General features: G+C 43.6%; 1 protein-coding gene across 8 annotated transcripts in view; it reads right to left on the bottom strand.

The window, feature by feature from the left end:
• Nucleotides 1-362: 362 nt before the first annotated feature.
• The window catches only part of NFASC (neurofascin), a 102,311-nt gene continuing 85,983 nt past the window's right edge, over nucleotides 363-16,690 (bottom strand). For 6 of the 8 annotated variants that reach the window (XM_065403580.1, XM_065403583.1, XM_065403584.1 and 3 more), the window contains 3 exons: nucleotides 9,746-9,877; nucleotides 8,047-8,113; nucleotides 363-591 (listed from right to left, as the gene is read on the bottom strand). In XM_065403580.1, the coding sequence (XP_065259652.1) occupies nucleotides 363-591; nucleotides 8,047-8,113; nucleotides 9,746-9,877 (428 nt within the window). Of the gene's footprint in view, nucleotides 592-3,425; nucleotides 3,438-8,046; nucleotides 8,114-9,745; nucleotides 9,878-16,690 lie in introns of all 8 variants that reach the window. The other 2 variants (XM_065403579.1, XM_065403581.1) reach the window with 1 other exon arrangement.

Raw genomic sequence — 16,690 nt, 5'->3', positions numbered from 1 at the left:
AACCTCAGCAGTGTAAATGGTTAACCAAAGAGAGTGCTGCGTTATCTAAAAAAGAAGACATGGGGAGGGGTTGGCGGTCCAAGTTCTAAAGCCCAGGGTGTAGAACCTGTGCGTCCTGCTCTTCCTCTGGCCCCTTTGGTTCAGCTCAGATTTCAGCTACAACATGTTAGCACCCCATGAATCCTTGCCATTCACTTGTTTGCTAAGGATAGGATGGCATTGGTGACCACCTGGACTGTTCTGTTTTTGTTTGATCTTTTTTCATTGTTTTTTTTTTTTCATACTCGGGTTCCTGTTGGTGGCGGCGGTTTTACCCCCATCGGCTAGGTATATATTTGTCGTTGTGGTTTCAATGTATTTTGTTACGCCAGGGAGTAGATAGCATTGACGGGGGATGTGGCTTCTGAACTCTCGTTGCCTTCTGTCTCCTCCTTGTCCTTCTTGACTGTGTACTGGCCAATAAAGGAGCCGTCCTCATTGAACTGCCCTTCGCCCCCCTCTCCATAATCCACCAAGCTATCATCGCTTTCCTGCTTTATGGTGCCATCCAAGGAGGTGTGGCTGCCTGGTGGTTCCTTGTTGTCTTCATCGCTGGATGGCAGAAGACAGATACACACAGTAAGAATTGACAGTGTGGCGTTCAAGGGACACTGTTAAAAACTGGGGGCTGGTTTCTCAAATAAAATCCAGTGTGTTTGCTTACAAGATTCAAATGTACAAACAAATCAGGCTGCTGTAACGGCAAATGGCTAGTCACAATTCCCCTGCTATGCAAATACAGCTGCAGTAATTGCCTGCTTATATTAGGCACACAGCTGCATATGCACTTTGCACACTTAACTTTTTTGAAAACCCAGCCTCATTTTTATTCTATTTTTTTTAAGGAAAACAAATGTCCTTACCTAGTTTATAGATAATCCTTTGCTCAATCAATCGGGAAGAACATTACAATTTTTTTCCCTTTAATTGTTTATCCTCTCTATTTACTTTTTGCATTTCAGTCATCCTTGGACAGTAAAATAGTTGGTTCCACTTTTCTGTCTAGTGAGTTTCACTTTCAGATTCTCTTGCACAGACATAATCTGTCCTTTAGATAGCCACGCCCACATGCAATTGGGGGTGGTTGTTTTTTCAAAGTACTGCAGGGGGGGGAGTATGGGGAGGATGCCAAAATCTGTGCATCTCTCAAGTACCTGTGGAAATTCACTTCTCGGAGTTTATTTTCAATCATTTCATCTCGTCTGTTTGAGGCTAATCTGTTTGAGTCTTCATCCTTAACACTTCTGACATTTTACACTATGAAACTATATTGTTTTCTACCAGAAAGATTAAGCAAGCCCATAGAAAAAACACTTTTCAGAGACGTATCTCACAAAAATCAGGAAAAAAGTTGCATTTCCCCTGTATAGCAAGGACGTTTGTCTCATACACATGAATAATATGTGAGTGGACTGCAGTATACGAAAGAGATGCCTTTCATATCAGTTAATAATGTGTCCTTATTTGATCTCCTATGTCCAGTAGAGAGGCTACCTCTATTGAAATCCTAGATGTCAAATTTAATTTTTCTCTTAGTGGGTCTTTTCAATTGAGGACTCAAACTTAGAACTGTCTGCTTCAAAATTGGCTACACAATAAGCAACACTATTTCTTGGCCTACTGCGTGTGTGTGTGTGTGTGTGTGTGTGTGTGTGTGTGGTCTCTGTCTAGCTAAAATTTAGGGAAAAAATTGGAATGGTCCAAAGTTGCTTTCGCTGAGTCATCAATCTAAAAAATGATCCAGCATTTGAAAGAAAAATGAGGAATTTTTTGTAGCTTTCCTACACTCGGGCAGTACCTCATTGAAAGCAGCATTTATGCTATGCTTTGGGTACTGTGCTCTCGGTGGAAACAATGCACCTTCCTTACTTGTAGCAAATAAGCTCAAAGACCTATTGTTTCATGACTCTTTTGTAATGCTCTACAGCCATCAAAGCAGCAACTGAGCGATAAATGGTTACTCTGCAGGTAAAGCGTTGGGCAAAGCTCGGTCACAACGCAACTCATTTCAATACAGAGATGGGAAATAAATCATTGACAGCTATTTTCACTTTTCCTTCCCATTCCTGCCCCTGATCATTTAGATTCAGGTTGTAGCATTTGACAGTCAACTTCCTCCCTCAGAGCTGTGCATCTTGTGAAGACATTGGGAGCTGCCGTTTGGCCCATAGAGCTTAGTGCTGATTAGCAATGGGAATGACCTATTAGGTCATTTAATCTATCCCATGCCATTTAAGTGATGGTTTCAGCATCCCATAATGTAGGAGGGATTCGGTGTCCCACAGAGCATTTTGCAGCTCTCTATCATATTACCTTGTAACAGCACTTTGTAAATCCAGTAGCACAACAAAAGCAATGCTTGTGGCCTTGTGTTAACTTGGCATCACGCTAAGAATTAACATGGTAGCTTTACAAGCAGCTTCTTTGTTAAGAATTTAAATCTGCAAGCAGTGCCGCCTTTTAGAAAGCCCAATAACATACACAGAGAGTGGCAAAAACCAGAACAGTTGATCTGAAATCTCCTTTCCCAAGGTTTGAGGTGGGCTCAGATAAAAATGGATCTGGATCAAAAGTTTTCCTCGGGTGGTGTTTGCGGGGCCAGACGCCAGGGCAAGGAAGTTTTCCAAACCCACGCCCTGGCTTTGCCTCTCTCTTGGTTCTATTGTGTCCTGTTAGTACATTAGGAAGGTGATGTGTAGAGTCGTTAGCACATTGATGCAACTTAATCCCGTTAAAATGGCCTTTCATGGTTTTGGATGTGTGGATGAGAAAATAAGAGCACCCAGTTCAGCACCGTTTGGGAAGCGTGGTCACAAGTGACATGGGTCAGAGAGAGAGAGAGAGGTGGGATTTCAATATGTATAACTGACTGATTGTTTAGGCCTAATATCTTTTTGCTTGTGGTTTTGTTGTCTTCACTCCCTCAGCTCCTCCACACAGTGCATAGACTGAGTGCCTCTTGTGGTCAATACATCAGAGGTGCATCATGCAAGCAGCTGACCTGAGGATTCTTAATTCATCTCCCTCAGAACCTGAACCCCCCCAACCTTTGCCTATGTGAGTAGTCCTTAGTTGTGCAATTGGTCCCACTGAAGCTAGTTGGATTTATTGTATGAATAAGGATTAGTCACATAAGTGTAGGTTGCAGATTGGGCCCTTAAAATTTAACTGGTTCTGATAGGTGCTCCCAACTCATTGAATGTTTTTCAGGAGGAATGCAACTTGCTGGACATGAAGTGCCCGAAATCTCAGTGTGAGGGAGATGACTGTTGTTTAATATGTTAGGTAGAGGGACAAAAGGTAAGGAGTATTTCAGCTATGAAAGAAACAAACAGCTCGAAGAAAAAGCTAAATGTGCCGGACTTCTGGCAGCACATGGGTCCTACCTTTCAAGAGACCTTCATGGTCCATGTGGATAGACAAGGTGGAAAGGAGAAGAAAGAATGGGAATAAAACAGAGAGAAGCAGAAAGAGCCGGATCAGAGAGAGATATGATGAGGTATGCATTTAAAGGGGCAGGCGCTGAAACACCACTGCATTCCTCGAGGGGCCAATTGCCTCGTTATACCAAATGGAATTGGTGTTACGTTCCTAGCTGGCTGAACCTCACTGGCTCCCCCTCAAAAGTTAGTTCCGAATTAAAAAACAAGTATCAGGCAGTCAGAAAACAGGTTATTTGCAGATGTGCTACAGGGTGTTCCTGTCCTGGGAGCCAACTGGATGGCCTGCAGTCACTGCTGTCCGTGGCAGCATCTAGAATAAGCTGGCTGAGGCTTAGCCGAGTGGATCTCCTGGTTTTTTTTTCACCCCTTTCATCAATTTGATTTTTCAGCTGAATGTCATGTCGGTGAAAGGTGGTGCACTGACGGCCCTGGAACCTGAAGGTGACCCACACTGGTCCAGGGACCGCAGGCTCCTCCCAGAAAGGCTCAGTGGGACCTCCTCTAGGGATAAGAGGACAGTTCTATCTCCGTGGGCCATTCCGTTCTTGGTCTCTGCTGTAGACTGGCTGCAGTGGACGGGCTGGCAGTACTTGTGATATCGACACTTTGTTGCTGGGAACTGAAATGAGACCTACTGAACTCATTACACGTAGGTCACTGAACAGCTGGCAGAGAGCACCATGTCTCAGTCAGTCAGTCTGGGCTGGAAGTGAATTGGAGCCTTACAGGTGAAAGGCTCTGGTTCCCTGAGCTCTCCAGCCAACTTCCCCCTCCACAGCGCCAAGTTCCATTGGAATCGTTTGGTAGAATGAGGCATAGGCACTGGCACAGAACGCTGTCCAAAGATAATGGTCTCCCACTTTGAAAATAGGCTCCTCAGCTCAGCCTCTGCGCAGGGTGACCATTGCTCTTTCAGTGGAATAGAGAGATGTGACAGTATCTCGTAATTACAGGCTGCAGAGATTTGAAAGCAGCATGCACGGGGCATAACAGATGTGAGGGCATGATGAGCGCATATCAGACATGCTTATGTGGAGGTGTGGAGGGAAACCAATGAACTCCCGTCCACTCAAATTCTGTCCTCCTTTTAAACTCTATTTGTTACTTTCCTTCAGCCTAACATCACAACCATTCTGAATCTTAATCCGCCAACCACACTTCATACCAATTCTTCAGGTTCACCTTCCTCTCTGTCGGCTTAAGGGAGGCCTTGTTTCCCCCACCCTTCTCTGTAACCTTGGGACATTGTGGCCTGATTCTCTGGAAGAGAATCCAGCTAGAAGATGGTATTATCATGTCTGGTTCTGCACTGCATGCTTAATGCTGTGCTAGTAATGATACTTCACACTTCCAAGGTGCCTGTGATTTGAGCACCTCAGAACTTTACACCAATGTTAATCTAAAGCCAGATTCTGACGCTCATATGCTGAGTGGCACCTTCTTCCACAAGCTGACATAACGCGGGCCAGGCCTACGCTAAAAAGTTAGGTTGACCCAACTGTGTCATTCGGGGTGTGTGAAAAATCCACACCCCTGAGCGACGGAGTTAAGCTAACCTAACCCCAGGTGTAGACGGCGCTAGGTCGAAGGAAGAATTCTTCTGTCCACCTAGCCACTGCTTCTCGGGAAGGAGGATTAGCTAGAGCGATGGGAGAGCCCCTCCCATTGCTGGAGTGAGTTTCTACACTGAAGTGCTTCAGCAGCGTTTGTAGTGAAGACAGAGCCGAAGTCAATACTCGCTCTGGGGTAGAATCTGCCCCAGTTAAACCCCTTGATAGCGCCGAGAGGTAGGTGACCGCTAGGATACACTATAAGGAGACAGCCCCCTTTAAAAATACCTTCACTGAGGTAGCAACCCCCCCCCCCCCCCCCAAACAAACAACCGACTATGTTGTTGGTTTTTTATATATAAATTGCATCTAAGTTGTCTGTTGTTTCCCTCCCTCTGCCTTTTGATGGCAAGCTCTTCAGAACAGGGGCTGTCCTTAAGCATTTGGAAAGCACCCAGCATGTAGTGGGAGCTACCACATATTAGCAATAAAGAGGCATTTCCGATCCCTTTCCATTGTCCTGACAAATGTCCTGCTGCCTGGATGGTGCTTGGGCAGTAAATGGAGCCCTACAGAACTGTTCCTTTTGCTGAAGGATGGCAGCCAAGCTAAGAGCTGGGTTTTCCTCTTCCATCTGTGGGTGGTGATAGCATTTTAAATAGCCACGGTGCCAGTCAATAATGCTTCATAAATGCTTTATATAAATACCCCTGCAATGCAGCCGGCTTGGGGTGGAAATAAGGAAAATTTTGGCCTCAGGCTCCAGGACAAACCCCTGCTCTTACACAAAGTGCCATAGGGTGCCTGTCCATGCAGAAAAAACAGGAGCTTGAGCTGTTAAGGGAGCGACCTATAAGGGCATGTGCCAGGTCACTGAGTGGCTACTTAGATTAAACGACCGAGACCCAACAGTGAGATGTACAGCTATTTGGATCATGTCTGCACTGCACAGGGTTTATGGATCATGTCTGCACTGCACAGGGTTCCAATAACACTGATGAAATTCCCAGAGTCCGTCCCATGTGTGCTGGGCCCAGGGTGAAACCTGAAATGGAACCGCTAGTTGCTCCTTTGTTGTTCTCAAGTCCTGGTCAGGGATGTCCTCGGACTTGTACACAGTGCATGGAAAATAAGTTACAGTAATTAATATAAATTGCAATTAACTTTCGTAAGCTGTTCTGTCAAGGTGAGCTTACCCTTCTCACAATAACTATTTCCCACCAGCAGAACAGCCTCTCAGAGTGAATAAATTCATTCTGGCTGTCTGCAGGCTAATAAACCATATTGTGTTCCAGTCCTGCTATGTCCCACTGAGCCATCTGGGCTGGCTTCTTAGCACTGGCAAAAGGTGATAGACAAAGCAAGTCCCTTCCATGTGATTATCTTGTCAGAACCTCACCAGTGCGTGCTTGACAGATGGCTCGGCGTCCGCGTACAGGCGTGCACAGAGCAGGCTGCTCTTGCAAAATGAACATTCAACTATGGGGGCACAGACTGTGGCTGCAGCGACAGAAGACAGGCTAGGCAAACAGTTGGTGCAAACTGACGTTCCAATGTCATGGCATGAGAGCTCTAAATCCACAGCCCAAACATGCAAGGGATTGAGAGTCTGGAGGAGGAGTTTCTATTTGTCTGGCCCGCCAAGGTGGGTTTTTGCTGGGGGTTTATTTGCATTCTGTATCTTTGCATATGCCATGCAGAAAACGAAACAGCTCTGGTCACATGGCATCCTCTTGAGAAAAACAGCCATGACTGGAACATAATTACTGTAGCAACTTGCTACTAAATGACACAAATATGATTGTCCAAAAGAATCCAATTATTTTGCCTTTTATTCTAATAGCTGTCTGGGGCGCTACAGTCCTGTGCAGCTTGATACCAAAGCATCCTAGCTCGCTCTGCATTTTAAATAAGTCCTTCCCATCTCTGGTATTTCAGTTTATCAAGTAATGCTGGGAATATTGTGCTATGGCACAGGGCTTAATCTAAAAACTCATTAAATCAGGGGAAAGATTCCCATTGATTGCAGTGGGCTTTGGATCAAGCCTATATGGAAAGGTTCACTGCAATTACTTAAGTAAAAGAAAATCATAATGTGAAAGCAAGCTACAGACATGCTAAGGAGCAGGCACACTGTAAATCCCAGTTACTAATACTGTAAAAGGCAAGGAAATTAAAGAGCTGGCAATTTTACCTCTTTTCTTTCTTTGGAAGCAACGAGGAAACCAATGTGGAGCCATGAAGACAATACCACATGCAGACAGCCACAGAAACTCACTTAGCCCCTTGTTAAAGTATTGTCGTGGCTGGATGGGGGACCTGGCTGCTGTTCTTTCAAGGATGCCATTGAGTTTGAGAGGGGCTGATAGGATGTGGGGTAGGTCCCAGCTGTTGGAGCAGTGTCTGTTAGGCAGTGAAAGGCATATTTCAATGGAGTTTGTTGGGATCCTCTAGGGTAAGGCCTGGCATCTGAATCCATACAGGTCACCCTGTATGTATTATGGAGTTCTTACAGGCTCTGAGGGCTAATCTGAACAGCATTTGGACATCTCTTTTCTAGATAGCGCACTAACGCTAAGAAAAAGACTGAGCAACAGAGTGTCAAATGGCTGTAATAGCCTTGCACTGTCTGAGGATCTTTGGCTCTTGGTGTGTCACTGTGTGTGTCTGAAGCCAGTTTCCTCCCAAGGAGAATGATCTTGTCCCAAGTGATTGTTGTCAGAGCATTCTCTGCCTCGAGAATGCAGAGGGTGGAGAAAGGACACCTTATTAGAACATTCTAGTTTGGTTGCTTTTCTGGAAATTTAGGCGGGAATGTCTCCTTTTGTAGAGATCTTGGACAGTGGGAGACAGGAGGAGGAGGAAAAGGAAGGTGAAAAGTAATTCATGAGACAGTGCGGTGCCTTGGTGATAGTTATGTGGGGTGGGGAAGAATAGAGAGGGGTGAAACTTGAGTCGGGCAGGTGGTGGGATAGAAGTGGCTTATTGAACACACATGCCAAGTAGAGACATACCTGTAGTCAAATGATGGATCATCTACTTTGTGGTCTTCATGATCCAGGACTTCAACTTTTTCACGCACTGTGATAAAGAAGCACACCACCAAGCAAAAGTTAAGTTAAATATGATAGATTTAAAAAATTTAGTTGCATAGTTTCAAGGACGACCTCCTTTCATGGGTGTGTTTTTTTGTTTGTTTTGTTTTTGGGTTTTTTTGCTAAGGAATGTGGATGAGGAGAATACAAAGCGAGGACAGTAACTGACATGGAAACTGATTGAGACAATGCTCTCACACATCTGATCAGGAGCCCTTGGCAAATGTACTGGGAAAGTCATTATAAATCATTTCATGTTTTTAATCTCCAAAAGAGCTGTCATTCTATTAGGATGGGTTTATTTAGAAATCAAAGAATAACTTTGTAGGGGTCAGTGGAGAGAAGTATATCACAATCCCCGCCAGAAAGGGCCCCTTGGGTTCACCTGTGTCTACAGTGGGTACTAGTAAAATCTCACACTGCAGTATCTACCTTGCCACTGGTAGGGCAATGTATTTCCCTGTGTTTATTTCCTGCGTTAAGGGCGCCTGATTCGCCACCGCTACTCCGGCATGACTCCCTTGATTTTACTGATGTAAAAGTGGAGTGTTACAAAGGTGAATTAGACCCAGAATGAGGAATGTTGCAAATACCGTGAAAGATTTTATCGGGAATGGGACACACTAGGATTTTAAGGGTGCCAATTGTATCCATTTCTTTATCAAGCCTTAAGCGTGGGTTTAAAGTGGTGTATGAGATACAATTATTATGCTCGTGGTTTTAATTCTTTCTAATGAGACTCCAGTGTTGTACAGATGAAGCAATTTAAAGAGTCAACATTTGCCAGCTGTTGCCACACAGTAAACAGATACATCCCATTCTAAGTATAGGGGAAGTAATGATCTGATAATATTACCGTGGGGTAGCTGTTGGCAAATGCTGGCTATTGTGCTTCATGCACAGTAGTCTTTCATCTGAGCAGCTCAGTGTGCCCTACATTAACCCCAGGGGTCAGTATTATTCTCTTTCCTGGAAGGAATTATCTGCATTGGGATCAGAACACAGGCCATATTAATACTGCAATTTGACCTCGCGTGTCTGTCTCTCTCTCTCATCTCCTATGAAGTAACTGCAGGATGTTTGCCCTGTATCTTACCTGGGGCCCAGTCCTGCAAGCTTTCTGCTTACAGGGCTGTGTTGACTGGGATAGGAATCCTACATGTGGAGGGGCTTGCAGAATCGGGTACTGAGCGTTACCACGGGGCTTGGATACCAAGGTGTAGCAACTCAAATGGCTATAGAGGGGGCATCACTGGGTGAATTCTCCTAAGCCCTGTCTCTGCCTTGGGAAGATTTCAATGAGGTGTTTGCAGGAAGAGATCCTTTTGCAGAGAGAGAGAAGCCTATTTGTTGAGCAGATGTCAGGTCACTCTTAACAAGAGCAATGAACTATGCAACCTTTCTCCTGCGTAGCAAGCATAGCACAGAGCGCTCATCTCATCTTTAATTAACTGAAATTCTTTCTGGTACCACTAATTTTCATCCCAGGGAGGAATAAAAACCCTTTGACTCAGAAGAGGGTTGGCTGAGATGAGTAAAGCTGACTTAGCTCCGGAAAGCTTAGGGGTTTCTTTAAACTCAACAGTGTGAATAAGGTAGTGCTGGATGTTGCTCTTACCTGGATATTTCCCGCCTCTGCTTCTCTTAATGAAGCACACTATCAACAAAATCAGAACCAGAAGCGCAATGGCACACATCAGCCCAATAAACCAGCCCTGGGTTGCAATGTCCACGTGGTTCTTGGTATAAGCTGGTAAGAGGAATTTCAAGAAAACTAGTTAAAAAGGGCAGAATCTAACAGCCGAGAGGACTAAAAAACTGAGCCAAGTGGCTAGGAAAACCCAATTCACCAGTTCACAAACGATCCATCTCTACAACCACGTTTCTGCATTGTGTGTGTATTGATCAGTTTGGGATCTGAGATTACATGGGAATATGGGCTGGGTTTTTTTTTTAATGCTTTGTCAACTCAAAATTCTGGCAGGAGCTGTGCACGGCAGAGGATCACAACCAACACAAATAAAATGGATCTAGTACAGACCAATGAAGGGTGTTTAAAAATAAAGGCAAAAGAAGCTGGGTAACAGATTTGATCATCCATTTACAGTGCTGGGGAAATAGGCAGAACGCTATATTTCAGGTGGCCCCCATAAATGGGGTGTGAAATTCATCCAAGAAGTAGCTAAAAGCTTTTATTTTCCTGGCACACAGTTAGAACAAAGCACTAAATATAGAAAGTTCCCTGACTCTGCTGTGCTCTGTGCATGCAGTGGCAGAGTTGGGGAGAATCTCTTAGGGAATAGCCCCAGGTCAGCACTTGGTACAGTTGCTCCAGCACTGGTTCTTAAACTAGGACAAGCCAGAGTTTCCATTAATCAGGCTACCCCTACTTTTAACTCCTTGCTTAGAAGGCAGCTCTGGTGTAGCTCCACCGCTCTTGCTCACTCTGGGCAATGCCCAAGTATAGACCAGGACCTAGGTGGTACAACCTATCTTGTTTGATAAGGTGTCAAATTCTCTGCCAGTCCGGGTTGAAAAGAGCCATCCCCGCTGATGTGAGGAAACGTGGTGACCAGGCGCTGCCACAATGGGTGCTGAACTCGGTTGACCCTGTCCAGGCCAGTGAGGAGGTCAGGGAGCTATATCTAGCACCCAAGAATTTTCCTAGGCAGATTTCCTAGTGGAGATCCCTGATGGCAGATCCTTGATGAGCAATCCTTGGATTCCAAGAAGAGTCTTGGCCCTAGAGCCCTGAAAGATGGTATGTCTCCTCGCTGGAGGGGGCTCTGTATTACACAGCTTATTTCATACGACAAGGCCATCCATCAGAATTTAATATTAAGCAAGGAAAAGTATCCCAACACTTAACTCCAATCCCTGAGCCACCTCCTACAACGTTCGGGCAATGGTTATTTGCAGCTCCTAAGCACAGTAGGACAAACAAAGCTCTAGCCTATAAATACCAACTCACTGTTATTTCCTGGCTCTCCTAATCAACATGCACCTGGTATTCAGCAAAACAGAGCAGAGAATAACCTTCAGTGCATCAGCGGGCTAAACGTAACCAGACTGCAGTGTAAATACAGATATTCATGGCAAGAGAGATGGGGGACTGCCAGGTTCTGACTCTGATGGGATCAAAAATCTGAGCCAGAATTTACTAGGGTTCATTCTGACAGGACTAAGATAGCGAATGCCCTCTGTTAATTCTCTTGTAATAAAGAAAACATCCTCAACTAGATTGGTTTTGTTCATCTGACATTGGCTATGAGGAAGCAGTACCAGAATCCTTCATATGCTACATTTGTTTAATATCACCTAGGTAGGTAAACAATATCAAATTCTAATGTGAACAAGGGCTCAGAGCCACCCAGTTTATCTAGTGCTCAGTACCATCTTCCATAGGCACAGATCATCGTAAGCAGTGAAACACACTCATACAGTTAGACACTTAATCAACTCTACTTTGGACCAACCTTCACGCAGTTAGGCAAAAGCGCCATTGCACCGAGTGTATGTGGGCCCCATCCTGCAATTTTTTACTCAGGCCAAAATTCCACGAAGGACTGCAAAATCGATGCCATGGCTTTCAAGTCAGGAGGGGTGGGAAGGATATTTTCCCTTTGGGTATTTCCACTTGAATGCATTCAGTTCAAAGTAAGGTGAATGGGAACTGTGTGCATGCGGTGACAAACCACATCTAATGTCCTTATTCAGAATGTCAGCAGCAAATAATGCCTGAGAACTTTGAAGTTACCCACATTTTAGAATCACCCAATTCTTTCATGACCAGTGGTCACGGAGGACTTGCTCTGCCAAATAGTGCTGATGTTATATCAGCTATTTTAGATGAAGATACAGAATATGAACAACGTGGGGAAAAGCATGTTCTGTTGGGAAGCTCTCTTAGGATGATCCCTGATTAGGTTCTGCAAGCCTTGCTTGCATCGCTGTTCCAGTTGAAGTCCATGGGACTACTCATACGAGCAAAAGCCACAGAATCAGACTTTAATTCCATCTTAATATATTCCCCAAACTGATCATTTTTGGATTGTACTCAAACATGGTAACATGATGTTTTTAGAGATACTATACAAAGTAACACCATAAAAATACACTCTGAAACCTACACATAAAAGCCTATCTAAAAGAGGCATGATATACTGGTCAACACTGTCAAAAATGGGTTTAATTTTAAACATTCCAGATCCAGGGCGTTCCATACCTTTAAACACAACTTCAGGATGTTCCATATCTTTTTTTGCCATGACAATTCATGCTTTCCCTAAAAATTGAACCCTGATCAAATTGAAACCCCGATGTTAGTGAGTGGATGTTTCTAGCTAAACTGCTACAAAAATTAGGATAGTTCAAGGGGGGGGAAAAAAGGAGTTTTTACTAATGAAAATGGAATTAGAACCTTGCGCGGTGAATTGGCATAGCTCTATTACGGATTTATGCCAGCTGAGGGTCTGGCCCAAGATTTTTAGGAGGAGATTTTCAATGGCACAAAAGGGAGTCAGGCCAGTTGTACCCTAGAAACTTTAGCTGGTAGTGTTGGTTGAGCGCGCTGCTTTTTAAAAAAAAAAAACTGCAACATTATTATACAGCCAAAACCCTAGTGTAGACACAGTTACACCAACATAAGTGACTTTTTCTGGTATAGCTGATTTCAGTTGGGAAACTGGTATAAGATATACCGGAAATAGCACATTTTTGTCAGTAGAAGCTGCAACTTCACTAGGAGGGTTTGCTGGTATAGCTGTGTTGACAAACCTTCTGTAGCGTAGATCTGTCCTTAGGTGTCCAGTTCTCATTGACTTTCAATGGGAGTCAGCTGCCAGCTTAAATATTTCCCCCTTTAACACTGTCAGCTGGTATTCTGTGCATGCTCCTTTTCTACTAAAGGACCCACTCTGGGAGCTGAACCCTCTTTAAAGATGCAAGTTTTTATAATGAAAGGGGTGAGATAATTCAATGGAGTTGAGAATTGAATTAGAGTAACAATGTTCGTGGTGGAGGTGGGGGAAGTAAAATTATACTGAAGAGCTTTGAAATGAAAGGAAATTGTATTAGCAATGCTAACAGGATGGGATTTCTACAGGGAAACAATGCTGAGAAATGGAGTGGTTCTTAACTGAAAGCAAAAACCGCCTGAAAGAAAAGCATCATGCCACTATGTGGAATGGGGCCAGATTTGCCACCGCAGGGAGTGTTTTAAACAGACTGTAACAGGAGGGTCTCTCACTAGGATAGTGGAACTGGGCTACTGTCAAAGTAGGCTTATAATTGCCATCCCTAGCCCCCAAAAAATCATGTGATGCCAAAATTACACCTACAGCAAACCTGTATTTAGAGTAAACAGAGTGACTGATCACAGCGTTTGGAAAAAAGGGAATAGGTGGGTGGCTGTAATTTGACAGGATGTTTTGATCTGCCTTTATGCAAGGCCAGCAATTTAGCTAAATAAAAGAAAGAAGCCGGGTAATCCAACAGGAATCGATTTGAAACACCATTGTGCTGACTGTGGATTTCCTGAATTAATTATAAACTGTGATTCAAAACATGCTTTGACTAAAAATGACAAGTTTATGAACTGACAGAGAAATCGGTCGTAAACCGTTGACCGGGCGATTAGCAAAACTCACGTGCCGTTTCTCTGAAGGCTGAATCTTGGACTGGGTTTAAAGAGGTAGCTCACGACACTGTGCTTCATGTTGTAGGTGGTCTTTAGAGTCGGCTTCACTGTACTGTTGCTTGTATGGCAGCTAATTTGCTCCCAAAATTTGCATGTGGGGTTAACTGTGGGTAGGATTTTCAAAGCTGCCCAGAACCAGGAAACCAATTCTCATTAAAATGAACAGGGATTGAGCATCCAAGCCCTCTAGGTGGTCTTGAAAAATCTCATCTTATAATTATACTGTATGAAAAATACTACGTTAATTGTATGGTAATGATGCCACATGTTGTCCTTACAGTACTGTAAGCTATCGTATTTGATCATTTTTGTAGACAATGGTGTGTGTGTGTGTGTGTGTGTTCATACGTACGCATGCATACATATTTATATAGAGAGGTGTGTATATATATAGAGAGAGAAAATACTGCGCACAGAAAGACATGCAGCAAAAATATGCATCCAGTGCTAGTTTGATTTTTATACACTGTTGATTTCTAGGTACCAATGTAACTGGTACATTTTGTGAAACTTGCATCCTCCTTCCCACGTTTTTAAGGGGTGAAAAAAGGAAACCCCCCCCTTCTTTTTAAATCAAGCTACATTTGTAGTTAAGCATCACTTACAACTGGAAAGCACTGTTCTGATTAACCAAAAGCTCAATAGCGTCGGCAGAGAAGTCAGAGTGCAGTATACTGCAGCCGCGGTGCAGGTGGGCTATTTCAATTTGAATGCAGATAAATAAGCAGCAACCTCTAGAATAGATATTTGCAAAACATAACCAAAAAAAATGGACAGTGCTTTCTTGTCATAAAACATTAATGATGGCACATGATGGGGCAGTGGGCTGTCAACCCTCACGTCAATAGCATCCAGCCAGGATACAAATGAAACTGCAGCATGCATGCATGCATAAACGATTGATAGCTTGGTGGATCCCATGGTGATAGGGCGAGGGTTGTCATCTGGACTTTATCAGAGGAATAAAGATGGTGAATCCTTGAATTTTAATGCCAATATAATAAGGAGCCCTTCAAATATAGAAAATGTGGACTTTGGAATAACAAAAATAAATGCATAGTGCATATCAAAATCAACCAAACTACTTGCTTTTTGGATTCCTTGGACCTTGATTTCCCTTTTAGTTCCTATGCATGAGAGCCCCGCAAGAAGGGGTAAAGAGGCAGGCAGGAAAAGAGATATGTCTGTTTAAAATTGGCAACTTACAGCTATTCACAAAGAAGAAAATAGGAACATCTTCTAGAAACGGTGAGGGGGCGAAGGAGATAGTGTTGGGATCTGGATTAGGTTTGGGATTCAGAATTAAGAGACAAAATCAAGGCTAAGGTATGGCAACTGGAGGTGTTCTGGAAACCTTTCAGGCCACATCTGAACTGGAAAATAGCCTCCTTTCAATTCTGGATCCAAACAAAACCCGAAACTGTAGAGGCAAGCTCAGATTTAGGGACTTGAAGCCAAAATGCTCAAAATTAGGATTTTTTGGATTTGAGGTTCCAGTTCTAAAAGCATAGCCACAAAAATGACCCTAGCTAGGAACACCCGTACTCCATGCACCACATAATATAAAGTAGTATAGAAATAGGAAAAACCCAAGTCAAACTAACCCTCCTCCCCCCAAGGCTGTCCTTAAAGGATTCTTTACAAAGATGGTGATAAGAGGAACACTGTGGTGTGGGTTTCACCATTTTTCACAGGATGATAATGGTTAGAGATGAAAGAGGCAGATCAGACTGAGTCAGTTCCCAGGCAAGGTCAGGCTGTACTTCCAAGGTACCGTATACTTGCTAGTATTTTATCAGAGTTGTGCATTGTTATACAAAGACGCTGCATGAATATTAGCATTTTCCATCTGTCACGTTCTGTTAGCATCTTATGGTATAAGGATAACTCGATATAGTTAAGGACACCAATACTTTGAACCTCACAAATAAGATACAGAAAGGCCAAATTCTCCTCCCCATCTCTGTCTGGAGCACTGCATGATGTAAGTGCAAACAGAATTTGTTTCAGGGTTTCCTACTTAAAGAGAGATTGTAGAGCACTATATTTTGCTTTCAAGGTCCTACATAAAGGTTGGTTATTGTTTGTTTTTCAAATAAATATTTAGGGCCAAATTTCAACAGGCATCACAGAGAGGTGCCTGCCACAAAATCCATGGCTGACCATGTTATCCCTATTATGGCTCTACCAAAACTCATGGAATGATAACACAGAGGTTTAAAATAAATGAGGCCTGATCCAACAACCATGGAAGTCAATAGGCGTCTTTCCATTAGCTTCAGTGGGCTCTGTATCAAGCCCATAATTAGCATTCTATAAAATGCAGTCAGGTGATAAACCTGGAAAATTGCTCATGCAATTGAACATGTCGTTCCTGGAGTACTATACCTGCCTTCTTATACATCTGTAAAGTCCTATGCACATACCCCTCTGTGACCATCTCTGTGGGCCTTCTACAAACATTACATTCCCCTGGCATTATTCCTCATCCATATCTTGTCATGAATGTATGAACACCCATTACTGCAATAACCCAGGTATAAAGACACAGACGCTTTGCTGTGCCAGAACCAGAACCACCACCACCACCACAAGAAGCAGCACACAAGTGAAAGTGCAAACACAGAGCCTGCAGTAACAAGCAGGATCCTTTGCAGGAGTCTGTCTTAATGTTTTAAGCATAGCTGCGTGACAAGTGCATGGTCTCTACCCTTATTGTAGGATTCCTTGTTTCAAATGGAGCTTGTTACATTATTGGCCGCACCAGGGTTTTTGGTTTTCATAACTTGCAGTTGAGACAACGTTATCTGACCGTGGAAATTTTATTGCTTCTTGAGCCAGAGCTATAATAAGGGCAGAGAGGGC

This window comes from Emys orbicularis, chromosome 4, assembly GCF_028017835.1.
Source record: "Emys orbicularis isolate rEmyOrb1 chromosome 4, rEmyOrb1.hap1, whole genome shotgun sequence".
NCBI classification, from domain to species: Eukaryota; Metazoa; Chordata; order Testudines; family Emydidae; genus Emys; species Emys orbicularis.
Note: the sequence above shows the minus strand (reverse complement) of the source record. Positions and strands in the feature narration are given on the sequence as shown.